The sequence below is a fragment of the Mesoplodon densirostris genome, chromosome 11 (genome assembly GCF_025265405.1).
Source record: "Mesoplodon densirostris isolate mMesDen1 chromosome 11, mMesDen1 primary haplotype, whole genome shotgun sequence".
NCBI lineage: Eukaryota > Metazoa > Chordata > Mammalia > Artiodactyla > Ziphiidae > Mesoplodon > Mesoplodon densirostris.
In genome coordinates, this window is record NC_082671.1 from 49592296 (window position 1) to 49605781 (window position 13486).

Here is a 13486-nt window from a genome sequence, read left to right on the forward strand (position 1 = left end):
AATCCTCAAATCGATTCTGTGAAGTAGGTTCTGTTATTCTCATTTAACACGGGAGACAGCAGAAGTTGAGCAGAGAGGGAGAGAGCCCAGATTTGATTCCAGGCCTGACTCCGATCACTGGTTCTTGACTTAACTTTAGCGTTAAGAGTTAGTAGTAAGTGCTACTTGTTACAATTTACATAAATCTCTGGTCTTTTTTCAGAACCAGCTACTTTCCTCTTCGCAGCCTGTCTCCCTACAGTTCCGGCCACCTTGAACGCGAGTAGCCGAGCGTCCTCTGAGTAAAGTTCAGGCAGGCAGTAACCCTCGCTGGGTCAGGGTTAGCTGAGGTGGACACAATGAGGAGGGGAATACAGGAGTGTCAGCGGGGCGAGAGTGCAGGGGAGCAATACAAGGCTGGTGGAACTCAAACCTGTTTGCACATCAGAATCACTTGGGAAGTTTTTAGAAAATTCCTGAGTCTCACTCTTCATGATTTTAGGCCTTGGATCCATATTTTGGATGCTCATGACCAGCTGGGCATAGGAAAGGGGTGGTGAAGCTACTTTGTTTTCTTGGAGATAGCCATTCAACAGCTATTCTAGAGCAGTGGTTCTCAAAGTGAGGTACCCACATCACTAACAACAGCAGCACCTGGAAATGTGTTAGAAATGCAAATTCTCTGGCCCCACCAAAGACCTAATGACCAGAAACTCTAACAGTGGTGCTCAGCAATCTGTTTTCCTTTTTCTTTTCTTTTTTTTTTGCGGTACACGGGTCTCTCATTGTTTGTGGCCTCTCCCATTGCGGAGCACAGGCTCCAGACGTGCAGGCTCAGTGGCCATGGCTCACGGGCCCAGCCACTCCGCGGCACGTGGGATCTTCCCGGACCGGGGCACGAACTCGTGTCCCCTGCATCGGCAGGCGGACTCTCAACCACTGCGCCACCAGGGAAGCCCAGCAAACTGTTTTAACAAGAACCCTTGAGGGGATTCTGATGCATGCTTGAGAACCACTGGTCTAGAGCAGGGACCTACTGAACATCAGGTATGTTGTTAGAAGTGGGAAGAGGTTAGGGTGGATGAGCTGTGGTCTCGACTTTCAAGGAGCCTGGAATCTAGTAGAGATGAGTTCAGGACCTCGATAACTACACCTCCTCCCCCAAGCAAGGCCCTGCTGAGCCTGGGCACCTGGGAGAGGCACAGGTATGTTTCTGAAGGGGACTTGGTTCTACTAGAGTCTGATTTAATTCAACGCTTTATTCATTGTGAGAGGGTGATTCTTAGGCATGGGGCAGGGAAAGCACGGATTCGGGAAGATTTTTTGTTTGTTTCTGTTTTTTCAATGAAAGGGAGGAAAGAATCAGAAGGAAGAGAGGAAAGAAACAGAGAAGACAGGGAGACACAAAGTAATAATAACTAATACTTATGGTGCACTTACTATGTGCCGGGCACTGTGCTAAGAGTTTTGCAAACACTGTCTCATTTAATCCTCCCAACAGCCCTTTAGACTATAATTATCATCCCCATTTAATAGATAGGGAAATGGAGGCACAGATAAGTCAAGTTGCCCATCACACAGTTCATAAGTGACAGAGATAGACCTTGAACCAGGGCCAGTAGAACTCCAGAGCCCATGCATTTTACCACTATGCTTTGCTGCTTCTCTTAGAGAATAGGAAGAAGTACCCGCCTGCCATTTGCTCAAAAACCTTCAATAGCTCACTAGTGCCTAGAAAATTAATCTTAATTTATTCGTCTTGGTATTCAAGGTCTCTCATACTGTGATTTCAAAATTCCCTCCAGTCTTTACCACCCCCCTTCAAGATCCTTGCACTTCGGCCATGCTGGATTTACTTCTCCATTTTCTTTTATTTATTTTGTTTTAATGAAATTGCTGGGTCTCATGTCAGTTTTCCTGTTTTATTTATTTTAAATTTTTATTTATTTATTTTTGGCTGCCTTGGGTCTTCGCTACTGCCCACGGGTCCTCTCCAGCTGCAGCGAGGGGGGCCACTCTTCACTGCCGCCAGCCTCTCTTCTGGAACACGAGCGGGCTTCGGTAGCTGTGGCATGCAGACTCAGTAGTGTGGCTCACTGGGCTCCAGAGTGCAGGGCCAGTAGTCGTGGCCCACTGGCTTAGTTGCTCCGGGGCACTTGGACCCTCCTGGACCAGGGCTCGAACCTGTGTCCCCTGCATTGGCAGGCGGACTCCCAACCACGGCGCCACCAGGGATGTCCCCTCCATTTTCCTCTTAACCCTTCTGACTACTTCACTTCCCACTCCCTCCCCGTTGGGATCCTATCTATTCCTCAAAGCTCGGTTCAGACGCCTCTTCCTCCCTGATTCCCAGCCAGAAATGGGCTTGCTTTCCCCGAACCCCCAGAACACAGTCCCCACCTCCGCACTCTGCGCCGCTTGTACCCCACCCCACGCCGGTGCTGAGCGCACTGCCTGGAATGCGGAAGTGCTCCACGCGTCCTGGTGTAACTGACGGAGGGAACAGTAATTCTCGAATGGAGGTAGGGTGTAAGACCTCTAGAGATGGAGAGCAAATGAGAAGGAACTGGGAGATAAAAACCGAGACGGGGAGAAAGGATGAAGACAAACACTGGGCGACGACTAGACGGCCCGCCGCCACGGGCCGAGTCTCGCCCCGCCCCGCCAGGCCCCCCCCACTGCCCAGCGACGGACGGTTCCCGTTCCCCGGTCGCGATTTCTGGGCAGGCGGCCCGCCGGGCGAGAGGTGGGGCGCGGGTGGCGCGGGTGGCGGCGGGGCGGCGCGCTCGGCCGGTCATCCGCGTCCTCGCATTAGCATAAATCCCATTAGCTGCTCCCGCGCGCCGGAGTGGGGTGAGGGTTCTGCCTCGTGCGGCGGCGAGGGCGGGCGCAGCGGTGCTAACGCATCCTCCGACGGCGCGTTCCAGCTGACAGAGGCCCGTTTACAATCGTTATCTCGCTGGCACCTCCGAACCATCCGGTGCGTGGGGCTGTCCCAATGCGAGGGATTAAAAAACCAGCCAACATTTCGCGTCTAATAGGTGGCCGAGCTGGAACCAAATCCATGCTTTCTGGCATCAGTTCTCATGCTTTTTCCGTTACAGGTGCAGCCCCAGGATGCTTCTCTACCCAGGCAACTATAGTTTGGGAAGAAAGAGGTTTAAGACCCCCCCGGCCCCCCCCCCTCACCTTTCCTGTGCTTTCTTCTCACCGGGCTGGTGCAGCAGGGAAGGGGGTTGAGTGGAATGGGAGGGGTGTGGTGGTGCTTTGGGTGGAGGGAGGAATTGGGGGGGGTAGTGTCACCAACCCTCATCCATCATTTGGGACAGAATTTGGGTGATGGAGTGGAATGCTTCCACCATCCTATTGAACTCACCTCTGCTCACCCAAAGGACTATTTATTGGAGCTGCAAAAGCAAGAGATTATAGCAGTAAATGAGAGGAGTACCATCTCTGTTCTCTGAAAGTTTACAGTCTAGTAGGGAAAATCAGGAATATTTACGGAGCACTTATTCTGTGCCAGGAACTGTGTGAACTTTTTTTTTTTAAACCTATTTTTGGCTGCATTTGGGTCTTTGGTGCCGCCCGCCGGCTTTCTCTAGTTGCTGGGAGTGTGGGCTACTCTTCCTTGTGGTGCTTGGGCTTCTCGTTGTGGTCAGGCTTCTCTTGTGGCGGAGCACAGGCTCTAGGCGCAGGGGCTTCAACAGTTGTGGTGCGTGGGCTTAGTAGTTGTGGCTCGCGGGCTCTAGAGCGCAGGCTGGTGTGCTCAGTAGTTGTGGTGCCCGGGCTTATTTGCTCTGCGGCACGTGGGATCTTCCCGGACCAGGGCTCAAACCCGTGTCCCCTGCATTGGCAGGAGGATTCTTAACCACTGCGCCACCAGGGAAGTCCTGTGTGCCAACTGCTTTACATGGATATCTCACTTATTCCTCTCAACAACTCTATGAAATAGGTATTATTATGATTTACATTTATAGATGAGTGAGCAAAGGCACAGATGACTTCTGAAAGGCCATATAGCTGGTGACTAGAAGAACCAGGAAGATGAAACAGATGAGCTGACATGTGTAACAGGGAGGAAGAGGATGATGGGGAAGCTTGTAGCAAAAGCATGGCTCTAGGCCTCAGAGACCTCCCTGAGCAAGGCAGAAAACATCTCAGCTGCCCAAAAGGCTGAGTAGAATTTAGCCAGGTAAAGAGGCTGTAAGGGTGGGGAAGAACTGCAAACGCCAGAGGGTCAGGAAGTGCAGCTCTAGGGGCAAGCCAGGGCCAGGTTAGGAGAGCCTTAGTAAGGATTTTGGTCTTTATTGAGGAGGAAGTTGAAGTCATTAATGGTTTTAAACAAAAGAGAGGCATGATTAGAATTGTATTTTTAGAAGATCAGGGGACTTCCCTGGTGGCACAGTGGGTAAGACTCCTCGCTCCCCATGCAGGGGGCTCGGGTTCAATCCCTGATCAGGGAACTAGATCCCACATGCATGCCACAACTAAAACCCATGCAACCAAACAAATAAATTAAATAAATATTAAAAAATTAAAATAAAAAAAGATCATTCAGGATGTAAAGAATGCAAGTGAGGGGTAAACAGATTCACTGATGGCTTGGACCACTGAATTGGATTAGGGTGGTGAAGGTAGGAAGAAGTAAAGTGGGTACATACAAGAGATACTTAAGAGCTGCGCTAAGTAATTGGATAAGGGGTGAAAGGGAGAGGGAGAAAGCTGAGTCATTTTATACCCCCTTCTCTCCCTCAACCCCTAGATCCAATCATTTAATAAATTCATTTCATTTCATGAATGTCTTTCCCACCCATCCCCTCCTTTCTATCCCTGCTGCCACTGGCCTAATTCAGCTCAGGTCCTCTCCCTAACAATGAAGCAAGAGTCTTTCTACCTTCAGATTTTCCCCTCTCCAGACAATCCTCCATGCCATTTGTGGGTACGACCTATGTAAAATGCAAACATAGTCGGAGTCAACCCAGGCCCCATTGTCTTGTCATTTTGTCAATTACAGGATAAAGTCCCATCCTTTCCTAGTCTGGTCATTCTTTGCTAGCTTCTTCCCCTCCTCAGGCCCAAGCTGCACAAGAGGTGTCACACCCACTGAACCCCCAAAGTTACCTGCATGTTAAGGTAAATATTCCTTCACAGCACTAAACCTTCACAAATCCTTTGCTTGTGTATTTATTATATATACAATGTGACTCATTTCTGAGAGGTCACATTGGCAGGAATTGCCTCCCCTTTGTATCAGGTAAATTCCTATTCATACTTCAAGTCCAAGCTCAGATAACAAGTCTCTGTAGGCTTTTCTAACACTCCCCGCTCCCCTGATAGGATTAATTGCTTCCTCATCTGTGCTTCTAAAGCACTTTACACATATTCTGTTCTTGTATATGTTTAACTGTATTATAGGTGTAGGAGGCACTCAACTAATCAACTAAATGAGTGCTCCTGACGTTGAAGGGTTGTGGAAAGGATTAAATGGGATAATATATGTACAGTTAATATTTCTTCATCTCTTTCCTAATAATAAGAAAAATCTTTATTACAGTTTACAAAGTGTAAACTTTGATAGTGTTCCACATACTCTCCTGTTTGATCTAGGAATAAGCCTGTGAGATAGTTGATACTGTTATTTCTGTTTTATAGTTGGAGGAAGTGAAGTACAGAAGGGTTAAAAAGTGATGATGCAGCTGGTTCAGCAGTGTGCAGAGGCACAAAAGTGCTCCACAGTGTTTGTTTAAATGGAGTCAATTTTCTGGTTATAAAACCTGTGATCTTCCCTTTAAACCATACTGCTTCTTGCATGCATTAGCCAGTATTTTTTTCAAGTTGCAGGTAGCTAATCATTAATAAATTCAATGAGGTAGGGACAACCAACATGGCAGGGGTGGTGGTAAGAGAATAGGAAAAAAATAGTTCAAAATACATTCATGGAGTAAGATAAGCAGAGTTCTGTACTACGTGGTTGTAATGCAAAATCTGTTTCTCACTGTGGATTTGGATTAAAAGAAAGTATGAAAGCCCCGTGTTAGCACAATGCCAAGTTCTAAATGAACGTTTATTAAATGAAATCATGGCGCTTTCATTTAATATTTATTTTTGTTTTCCCGATGTGTAGCTACTGGAAAGTAGATATCATGTCATCTTTATTTTTCCAGTTCCTAGGAGAGTCCTTGTTACAAATTTGGTGCACTTAATAAATGTGTGTCAAATGAAAACCTGGAATGCAGGAATGAATGAAGGCAGTGTACAGCTCAGCATATAGGGTTGTAAATGACTGCTGTTCTATCTCCTTCCGGAATTCTTCCTATTCAATCGGGAGATGAGACACTGTTCAGTTAACAGTTTCCAAAAGTCCTATTTCCCAGTTTGGAGAAAACAGTAAGGCCAAGAATAATTTGCACTCAAGAAGTATCACTTGCCCGTAGTCAACATGGTATCGTGAATGGCTTCAGGAAAGGGCTCCGGAGGGGGTGGGGGGAAGGGGAAAACAACAACAAAAAACAAAAAACGGTTGACCTTAGTCAAGATGGCTGCCTTTGGCTTCGCTCTATCAGAACGCGCATGCTCAGCCTTGTCCCCGCCCCCTCCCCGTGGCCCCGACGCGTGCGTCGCAGCGTAGCGGGGAACAGCGCGGGAGGAATAAATTTCTCTGTGATTGGTTGGTTCCGGATTTCAAACACGAGCTGGCCGCGAGGAGCGTCTCTGCCGTTGGGTGAGGCGCGGAGGGAAGTGGAAGGCCGCCCAAGTGGGGCCCGGGGGACCCGGCCAAGTGGGTGCTGGGAGTTGCGAGAAAAGGTGGGTCTGGCGCTGGGTTTGTGGTGGGAGGCAGGCGTCCGCGGTTGTGAGCCGTGGCCCCCTCGCGGGTCGTGGTGGAGGCCGGCACCTACAGCCCCTCCTTTGAAGGCTCTCCATGGGCCGGGGGCGCGGGCAGCCTGAGGGGGTGGTGGCTGGGAAGTGGGTTGCTTCTTTCTTGGCGCCGTGTTTTGTGGAAAGCCGGGGGCGTCTTGAGATGGTGGCTTGAACAGGGCAGGAGGCACCCCAAAGAAGTGGCTCTCACTTAAAGACAGAGTTAGGGAGTGGGTGGGCTAACACGCCCGTTCTCCACAGAGGAACAAGACTTCTTCGAAGGGAAAAGCAAGCCCTGGTGTTTGAGAGGCCGGCGCGGCTCCGAGTGGAGCCCCTCTCCCTAGTGGGCTGTGTGTGTCTAGGTAGGCAATGACATCTTGCCTTTCCCGTCCTAAATCCCAGCCTTAGTAACAACGAGGCCATTTCACATACATCCCTCTTCAGGATTTCATTCCTCGGCAGAGGGTGTGCATAGAAACGTGGGGTGGGTGGGAAGATAAGCTTTTTTTTTTTTTTTTTTTTTTTTTAAAGAAACGTCATCATACTCTTCAATGTGGAAGGTGAGCTTTTCGAGTTATTGAAAGTGTTTAGAGAAGACGCTTTTCCTATAGCTTAATCATTCAACAGGTACTTATTAAGTGCAAAATGTAAGTACAAGACAATCTTACTTGGCTTAAAAGGAGCTTGCGGTTTATTTGGGTTAATAGAACTTAGAAAGGTAACAGATTGTGTTACCTTTAGTAGGCCTTTACACTGTTGAGAGTACTGTACATTAGTACAGCCCTTTTAGAAAATATTTTGGCACTGTTTATCAAGAGTCATAAGAGGTTTTTACCCCCTGACTTGGTAATCCCAGCCTTGAAAATCCATTTTAAGGCATACGGCCACCTGAAGAAAAACACTGTCCTCGGTGATGTTCAGTTTATTTATTCGGTGAATACTTAGTAATCATTTGCCAAGTGTCAGGCACTGTTCTAGGCACCAGGGGCTCAGCGATGAACAAACAAAAATCTCTGCCTTCTTGGAACTTAAACTATTGGGGAGACACACAATAAACAAAATAAGTAAGTTAATATATACGTATGTTAGATGGAGATGAGTGCTTTTGAGCAAAATAAAGCAGAGAAGTGTTGGGGGGAAAGATGCAATTTAAAATAGTGTGGTTAAGGATGAGACAATGACTTTTTAAAAAATTGAAGTGTAGTTGATTTACAATGTTGTATTAGTTTCTGGTGTACAGCAAAGTGATTCCGTTTTATATATATATATATATATATAGTTTTTCATACTCTTCTCCATTATAGTTTACTGAATCTAGTTCCCTGTGCTTTACAGTAGGACCTTGTTGTTTTATCTGTTTTATATAAAGTAGTTTGATTCTGCTAATCCCAAACTCACATATAATTTATCCCACCCCCTTTCCGCTTTGGTAACCATAAGTTTGTTTTCTGTGTCTAAGTCTGTTTCTGTTTTGTAAATAAGTTCATTTGTGCCATATTTTAGATTCCACATATAAACGATATCATATGGTATTTGTCTTTTCTCTTTCTGACTTGCTTCACTTATTATAATCTCTAGGTCCATCCATGTTGCTGCAGATGGCGTTGTTTCATTCTTTTTTATGGCTGAGTAGTGTTCTATTTGTGTATATATACACCACATCTTCTTTATCCATTCATCTGTCAATGGAAATTTAGGTTGTTTCCATGTCTTGGCTATTGTAAATAGTGCTGCTGTGAACATTGGGTGCATGTATCTTTTCAAATCATAGTTTTCTCCACATATATGCCCAGGAGTGGGATTGCAGGATCATTTGGTAACTCTATGTTTAGTTTTTTAAGGAACCTCCATACTGTTTTCCATAGTGGCTGCACCAATTTACATTCCCACCAACAGTGTAGGAGGGTTCCCTTTTCTCCACAGCCTCTCTAGCATTTATTTGCAGACTTTTTAATGATGGCCATTCCGACTTGTATGAGGTGGTACCTCATTGTAGTTTTTTGTTTGTTTTTGTTTTTGTTTTTGCGGTATGCGGGCCTCTCACTGCTGTGGCCTCTCCCATTGCAGAGCACAGGCTCCGGACACGCAGGCTCCGGACATGCAGGCTCAGCGGCCATGGCTCACGGGCCCAGCCGCTCCGCAGCATGTGGGATCCTCCCGGACCGGGTCACAAACCCGTGTCCCCTGCATCAGCAGGCGGACTCTCAACCACTGCGCCACCAGGGAAGCCCCTCATTGTAGTTTTGATTTGCATTTCTCTAATAATTAGCGATGTTGAGCATCTTTCCATGTGCCTATTGGCCATCTGTAAGAGGCAATGACATTTGAATAAAAACCTGAAGGAAGTGAGGGAGTGACCATGTGAGAGGTTCTAAGTAGATGTAACAGAAAAACGAAATTACCTAAATGTCCAAGGAAGAGAACAGTTAAATAAATGTTCATGAACTTTTTGTAACTTAAAAGAAACATGATTAAAAAAAAGTAAAACACAAAATTATGTATAAATCTATGATTGCAATTCGATGAAATATGGGTGCATAATGGGCAAAGATTAGATAGGGAGGTGCATATAGTTGTTTAGGGTGGTGAGGTTTTAGTTTCACCATTAAATAACTTTTTTTTTTCTTTTTTTAAAATTTTTGGCCGCACCTTGCAGCATGTGGGGATCATAGTTCCCCTGCCAGGGATCGAACCTCACCCTTTGCAGTAGAAGCCCGGAGTCTTAACCACTGGACCACCAGGGATGTCCCTTTTTTTTTTTGAACATAGAAAATTAACAGTATGAGGCAGTGTTTTATATCTACCAGATGAGTGTTATAGATAATAAAGAGGTTATTTTGGACTAAAATGGTTAGGGAATGCTTTAGTGAGTTGGTACGACTTATACTAGACCCTGAGGAATGGAACAGTTTGGAATGGAAGGAATTCACAGAAGAAAAAATAAGAGGAGAACTTAGCATAACACTGGCAATCATTTTCTGAAAAATAGTAATTCAACTTGTCCCATTCCATTTTTTGTTTTGTTTCATTTTGTTTTTTGGGCCATGCTGCAGGGGTTTGTGGGATCTTCGTTCCCCCACCAGGGCTCGAACCGGGCCCTTGGCAGTGAAAGTGCAGAGCCCTAACCACTGGACTGCTGGGAAGTTCCCTCTCATTCCATACTTTAATCTTCATTCATGTTGGACTGAGGATGTTCTGTTTACTCTTTCTGCAATTGACTTGCTCATGAGAACATTCAGTTTCAAGATATTCCTTCTGCCTGCCAGCTGAATGGAGGTTTTGATATGGTGAAGCAGAAGCTGGACATTTGGGAAAAAGAATTATTCCGAAATGCTTTCATTTGAAAGAATCTTGTAGTATTGAGACAGTCTTAGGGAATGTTTTTTCTTGGCAGCAGAGAACAGAGAACCTGTATGGTTGATTTCTTGGGACTCTCCAGATTTAGTAATGTTTGTGAGAATGTTTTTCATTAAAACTCTTCCCTGAAAAACGCACTGCTTTGTGTGACAGTATTTAACACCCTCAATGCATCTAAAACCTGATGTATAGGTCTCTTAATAATGTTGTTTGTAAGGGGAGGAAGAAGAGGCTAGAGACTTTTCGCAGGATACTCTGCAGTAAGATCTGTAATAGTCTGTTATTCTGAAGGATGATCTCTGTTCTCTTGGCTGGGTGATTGAAATTAAATTGGGGACTCAAAGCAATCACATCAAGCTGAGACTCTTTCCTGGTGATGCCAAATTGCTCCCTTAGGGATACTCACAGATTGGGAATCTGTAACACAGTGACTTCTCCACCTCTGGGGCTTCTCATCAATAACAGCTGAGATTCTCTAGCACCTTTTTGTTTAAAGCACTCAACAATCTGATTTCCTTGCTACACACAAGGATCATTTCAGCTTTCCCGAAAGGCAGCCGCCTCTGTGGTGAAAAAGTGACATCTGTTTTACAGCTGCAAAGCAATGTACTGCAGTATGACTTTGTTTTTGTTTCCTTTCACATTAGTGTATCTCCTAGCTATGAGCTAAGTAATAAAGGGGGGGAAATACAGAAGTATTCATGAGGGTAAAAATGTGACCCAGCAGGAAAATTAAGGCCATTCTCAATTGACATTGAATAGGATGAGTAAATTTTAGCTTTTCAAGCTACAATTTGGCTGAGATATCAGAGTTAGTACTGATACAGAAAGATATTTTTGGCATCTATAAATAATTCCTGAGAGTCACTTCTGTAGCACATTAATAAAAATACATGGTCCCTTAGCATATAAAGAGAAGAGGATTATATTTTCTAGTGCTGTTTTTGGATTGCCCAAAGTAAATCTATGTTAGAGGAAAAATTAACTCTTTTCAGATGCTATGAGCCTCATGTAGAAGAGCTTGTTTAAGAGCCTAGACCAGGTCAAGTTTTGCTATCTCCTCCTTTCTTTTTGATCTGGGTTCCAGCTATGATTTGGTAATCACTGTTCTAGGATGTAAATAACAACAATCAGACCAAAACAAAAGCAAAAAATTTATACCCACTATAATACCCTATATTCTTTTTAAAAATTAATTAATTAATTAATTAATTAATTTTGGCTGTGTTGGGTCTTCGTTGCAGCGCAGGGGCTTTCTCTAGTTGTGGTGAGTGGGGGCTACTCTTCGTTGTGGTGCTCAGGCTTCTCATAGCGGTGGCTTCTCTTGTTGCGGAGCATGGGCTCTAGGCGCACGGGCTTCAGTAGTTGTGGCTTGCGGGTTCTAGAGCGCAAGCTTCAGTAGTTGTGACGCACGGGCTTAGTTGCTCCGCAGCATGTGGGATCTTCCTGGACCAGGGCTCGAACCCGTGTCCCCTGCATTGGCAGGTGAATTCTTAACTACTGCGCCACCAGGGAAGTCCAATACCCTATATTCTTATAATGAGGTTCAATTTATACGGTATAAAACTTTTACCTACATTAATTTGTAATATTCTGTGAGGTAAATAGGACAAGTATTATCGTTCCCATTTATAGATGTTTATCAGAATTTAAGTGACTTATGCAAGGTTATACAACGGGTAAATAGAACTAAAATTTTTTTTTTTTTTTTTTGCGGTACGTGGGCCTCTCACTGTTGTGGCCTCTCCCATTGCGGAGCACAGGCTCCGGACGCGCAGGCTCAGCGGCCATGGCTCACGGGCCCAGCCGCTCCGCGGCATGTGGGATCTTCCTCGACCGGGGCACAAACCCGTGTGCCCTGTATCGGCAGGCGGACTCTCAACCACTGCGCCACCAGGGAAGCCCAAGAACTAAAATTTTATCCTAGGGCTTCTGCCCCCTCACCTTTCTTTTAACTGTTCTGTTTTCATCTATATTAAACATTGGTGTTCAGGTACAATGGAAATTCTTTTGACAGTAGAATCATGGGGGGGAGGGCGTGTGTGTGTGTCTGTGTGTGTGTGTCTCTGTGTGTGTGTGTTCGTTCATGTGTTTGTTCTCTGACTTCGATTTATCAACTATTTTTTAAAAATACTGTGTCTTTGTGCAGTACAGCAGTGCCAAATGTAAGGTTTCTCCTCTCAAATCTACAGTTGAGCTGGGTTATAGGATAGAAACATGGTAAAGTTAAATTAGAGTATGAGGTGTCTGAGTGCCAATTGAGCAAAGTAGTTGGGGAAAGACTGGGGGCAGGGAGGCCAGTTGAAATGAGTGTTAATGACCTGCAAGTGATGACAGGCTGGGTATGACACACGAGAGAAGAATCCACAGAGTTTGGTGATTATACTTGTAGGAAAGGGAGTAACTTAAGGTGACTCTGAGGTTTGGAACTGAGTGACTGGGAGAATGATAAAAATAAGAAAATCAAAGTTGGGTGTCGGTAGGAGAGGGAGTACAGTAGGTCATTGGGTAAAGTAGTTGATGATGTGTGGTGGAAGGATAGAATGATGTCTCAAAATCAAGCTCAACATCCAGGGCATCCGAAACAAATTGAGAGTTACAAGATTGACTTAGGAGAGAGCTGAGGGCTGGAGAGAGAAGTGGATGAGTTGTCTGTAGAGATGTAATGACTAAAGTGAGGTAGTTTGATATGTTTAGTCAAACAGCTATCTCCTAGGTAGTAGGAGATAGGAGAACAGTGATAGGAGAACAATGTAGATCGAGGTAGTTCTATGAGATAATAGTTACTATGGTGAGATGTCCACAGGTAGGTACTCTGTGTCTATAGTCTTTTCAGGAATCAGGTTGTGTTTTCAAGAAAGTATCTTCCCACAGCACTCACTCTAGGGAGTGGTATGCACAAAGAAAATAGGAAAGAAGAATAGAGGAACTTGAGAAAATGAGGAGTTTCTCTTAAAGGAGACAAGGAATCAGGTTGTTATATTGTCATTTAAGACATAAAAACCCTCTGAATTTTGTGTGTGTGTGTGTGTGTGTTTAAGGGTAGTGCCATTTATATATATATATATTGGCTGTGTTGGGTCTCTGTTGCTGCGCGCAGGCCTTCCAGCTGCCGCGAGCGGGGGCCACTTCTGCTGTGGTGCGCAGGCTTCTCATTGCGGTGGCTTCTCCTGTTGCAGAGCACGAGCTCCAGGCGCATGCGGGCCTCAGCAGCTGTGGCTTGTGGGCTCCAGAGCGCAGGCTCAGCAGTCGTGGTGCACAGGCTTAGCTGCTCTGCGGCACATGGGATCTTCCT

At 45.5% G+C, this 13486-nt stretch overlaps 1 protein-coding gene across 5 annotated transcripts in view; it reads left to right on the forward strand.

Annotated features, from left to right (window-relative positions):
* Positions 1-2435: 2435 nt before the first annotated feature.
* RACGAP1 (Rac GTPase activating protein 1) overlaps positions 2436-13486 on the forward strand; it is a 33190-nt gene continuing 22139 nt past the window's right edge. For 2 of the 5 annotated variants that reach the window (XM_060113419.1, XM_060113416.1), the window contains exons 1-2: positions 6653-6783; positions 7366-7394. Coding sequence is in view for 1 of the 5 variants with exons in the window: in XM_060113416.1 (XP_059969399.1) it covers positions 7386-7394 (9 nt within the window). In the remaining 4 variants the exon portion in view is untranslated. Of the gene's footprint in view, positions 2502-6652; positions 6784-7365; positions 7395-13486 lie in introns of those variants that run through there. The other 3 variants (XM_060113417.1, XM_060113418.1, XM_060113420.1) reach the window with 2 other exon arrangements.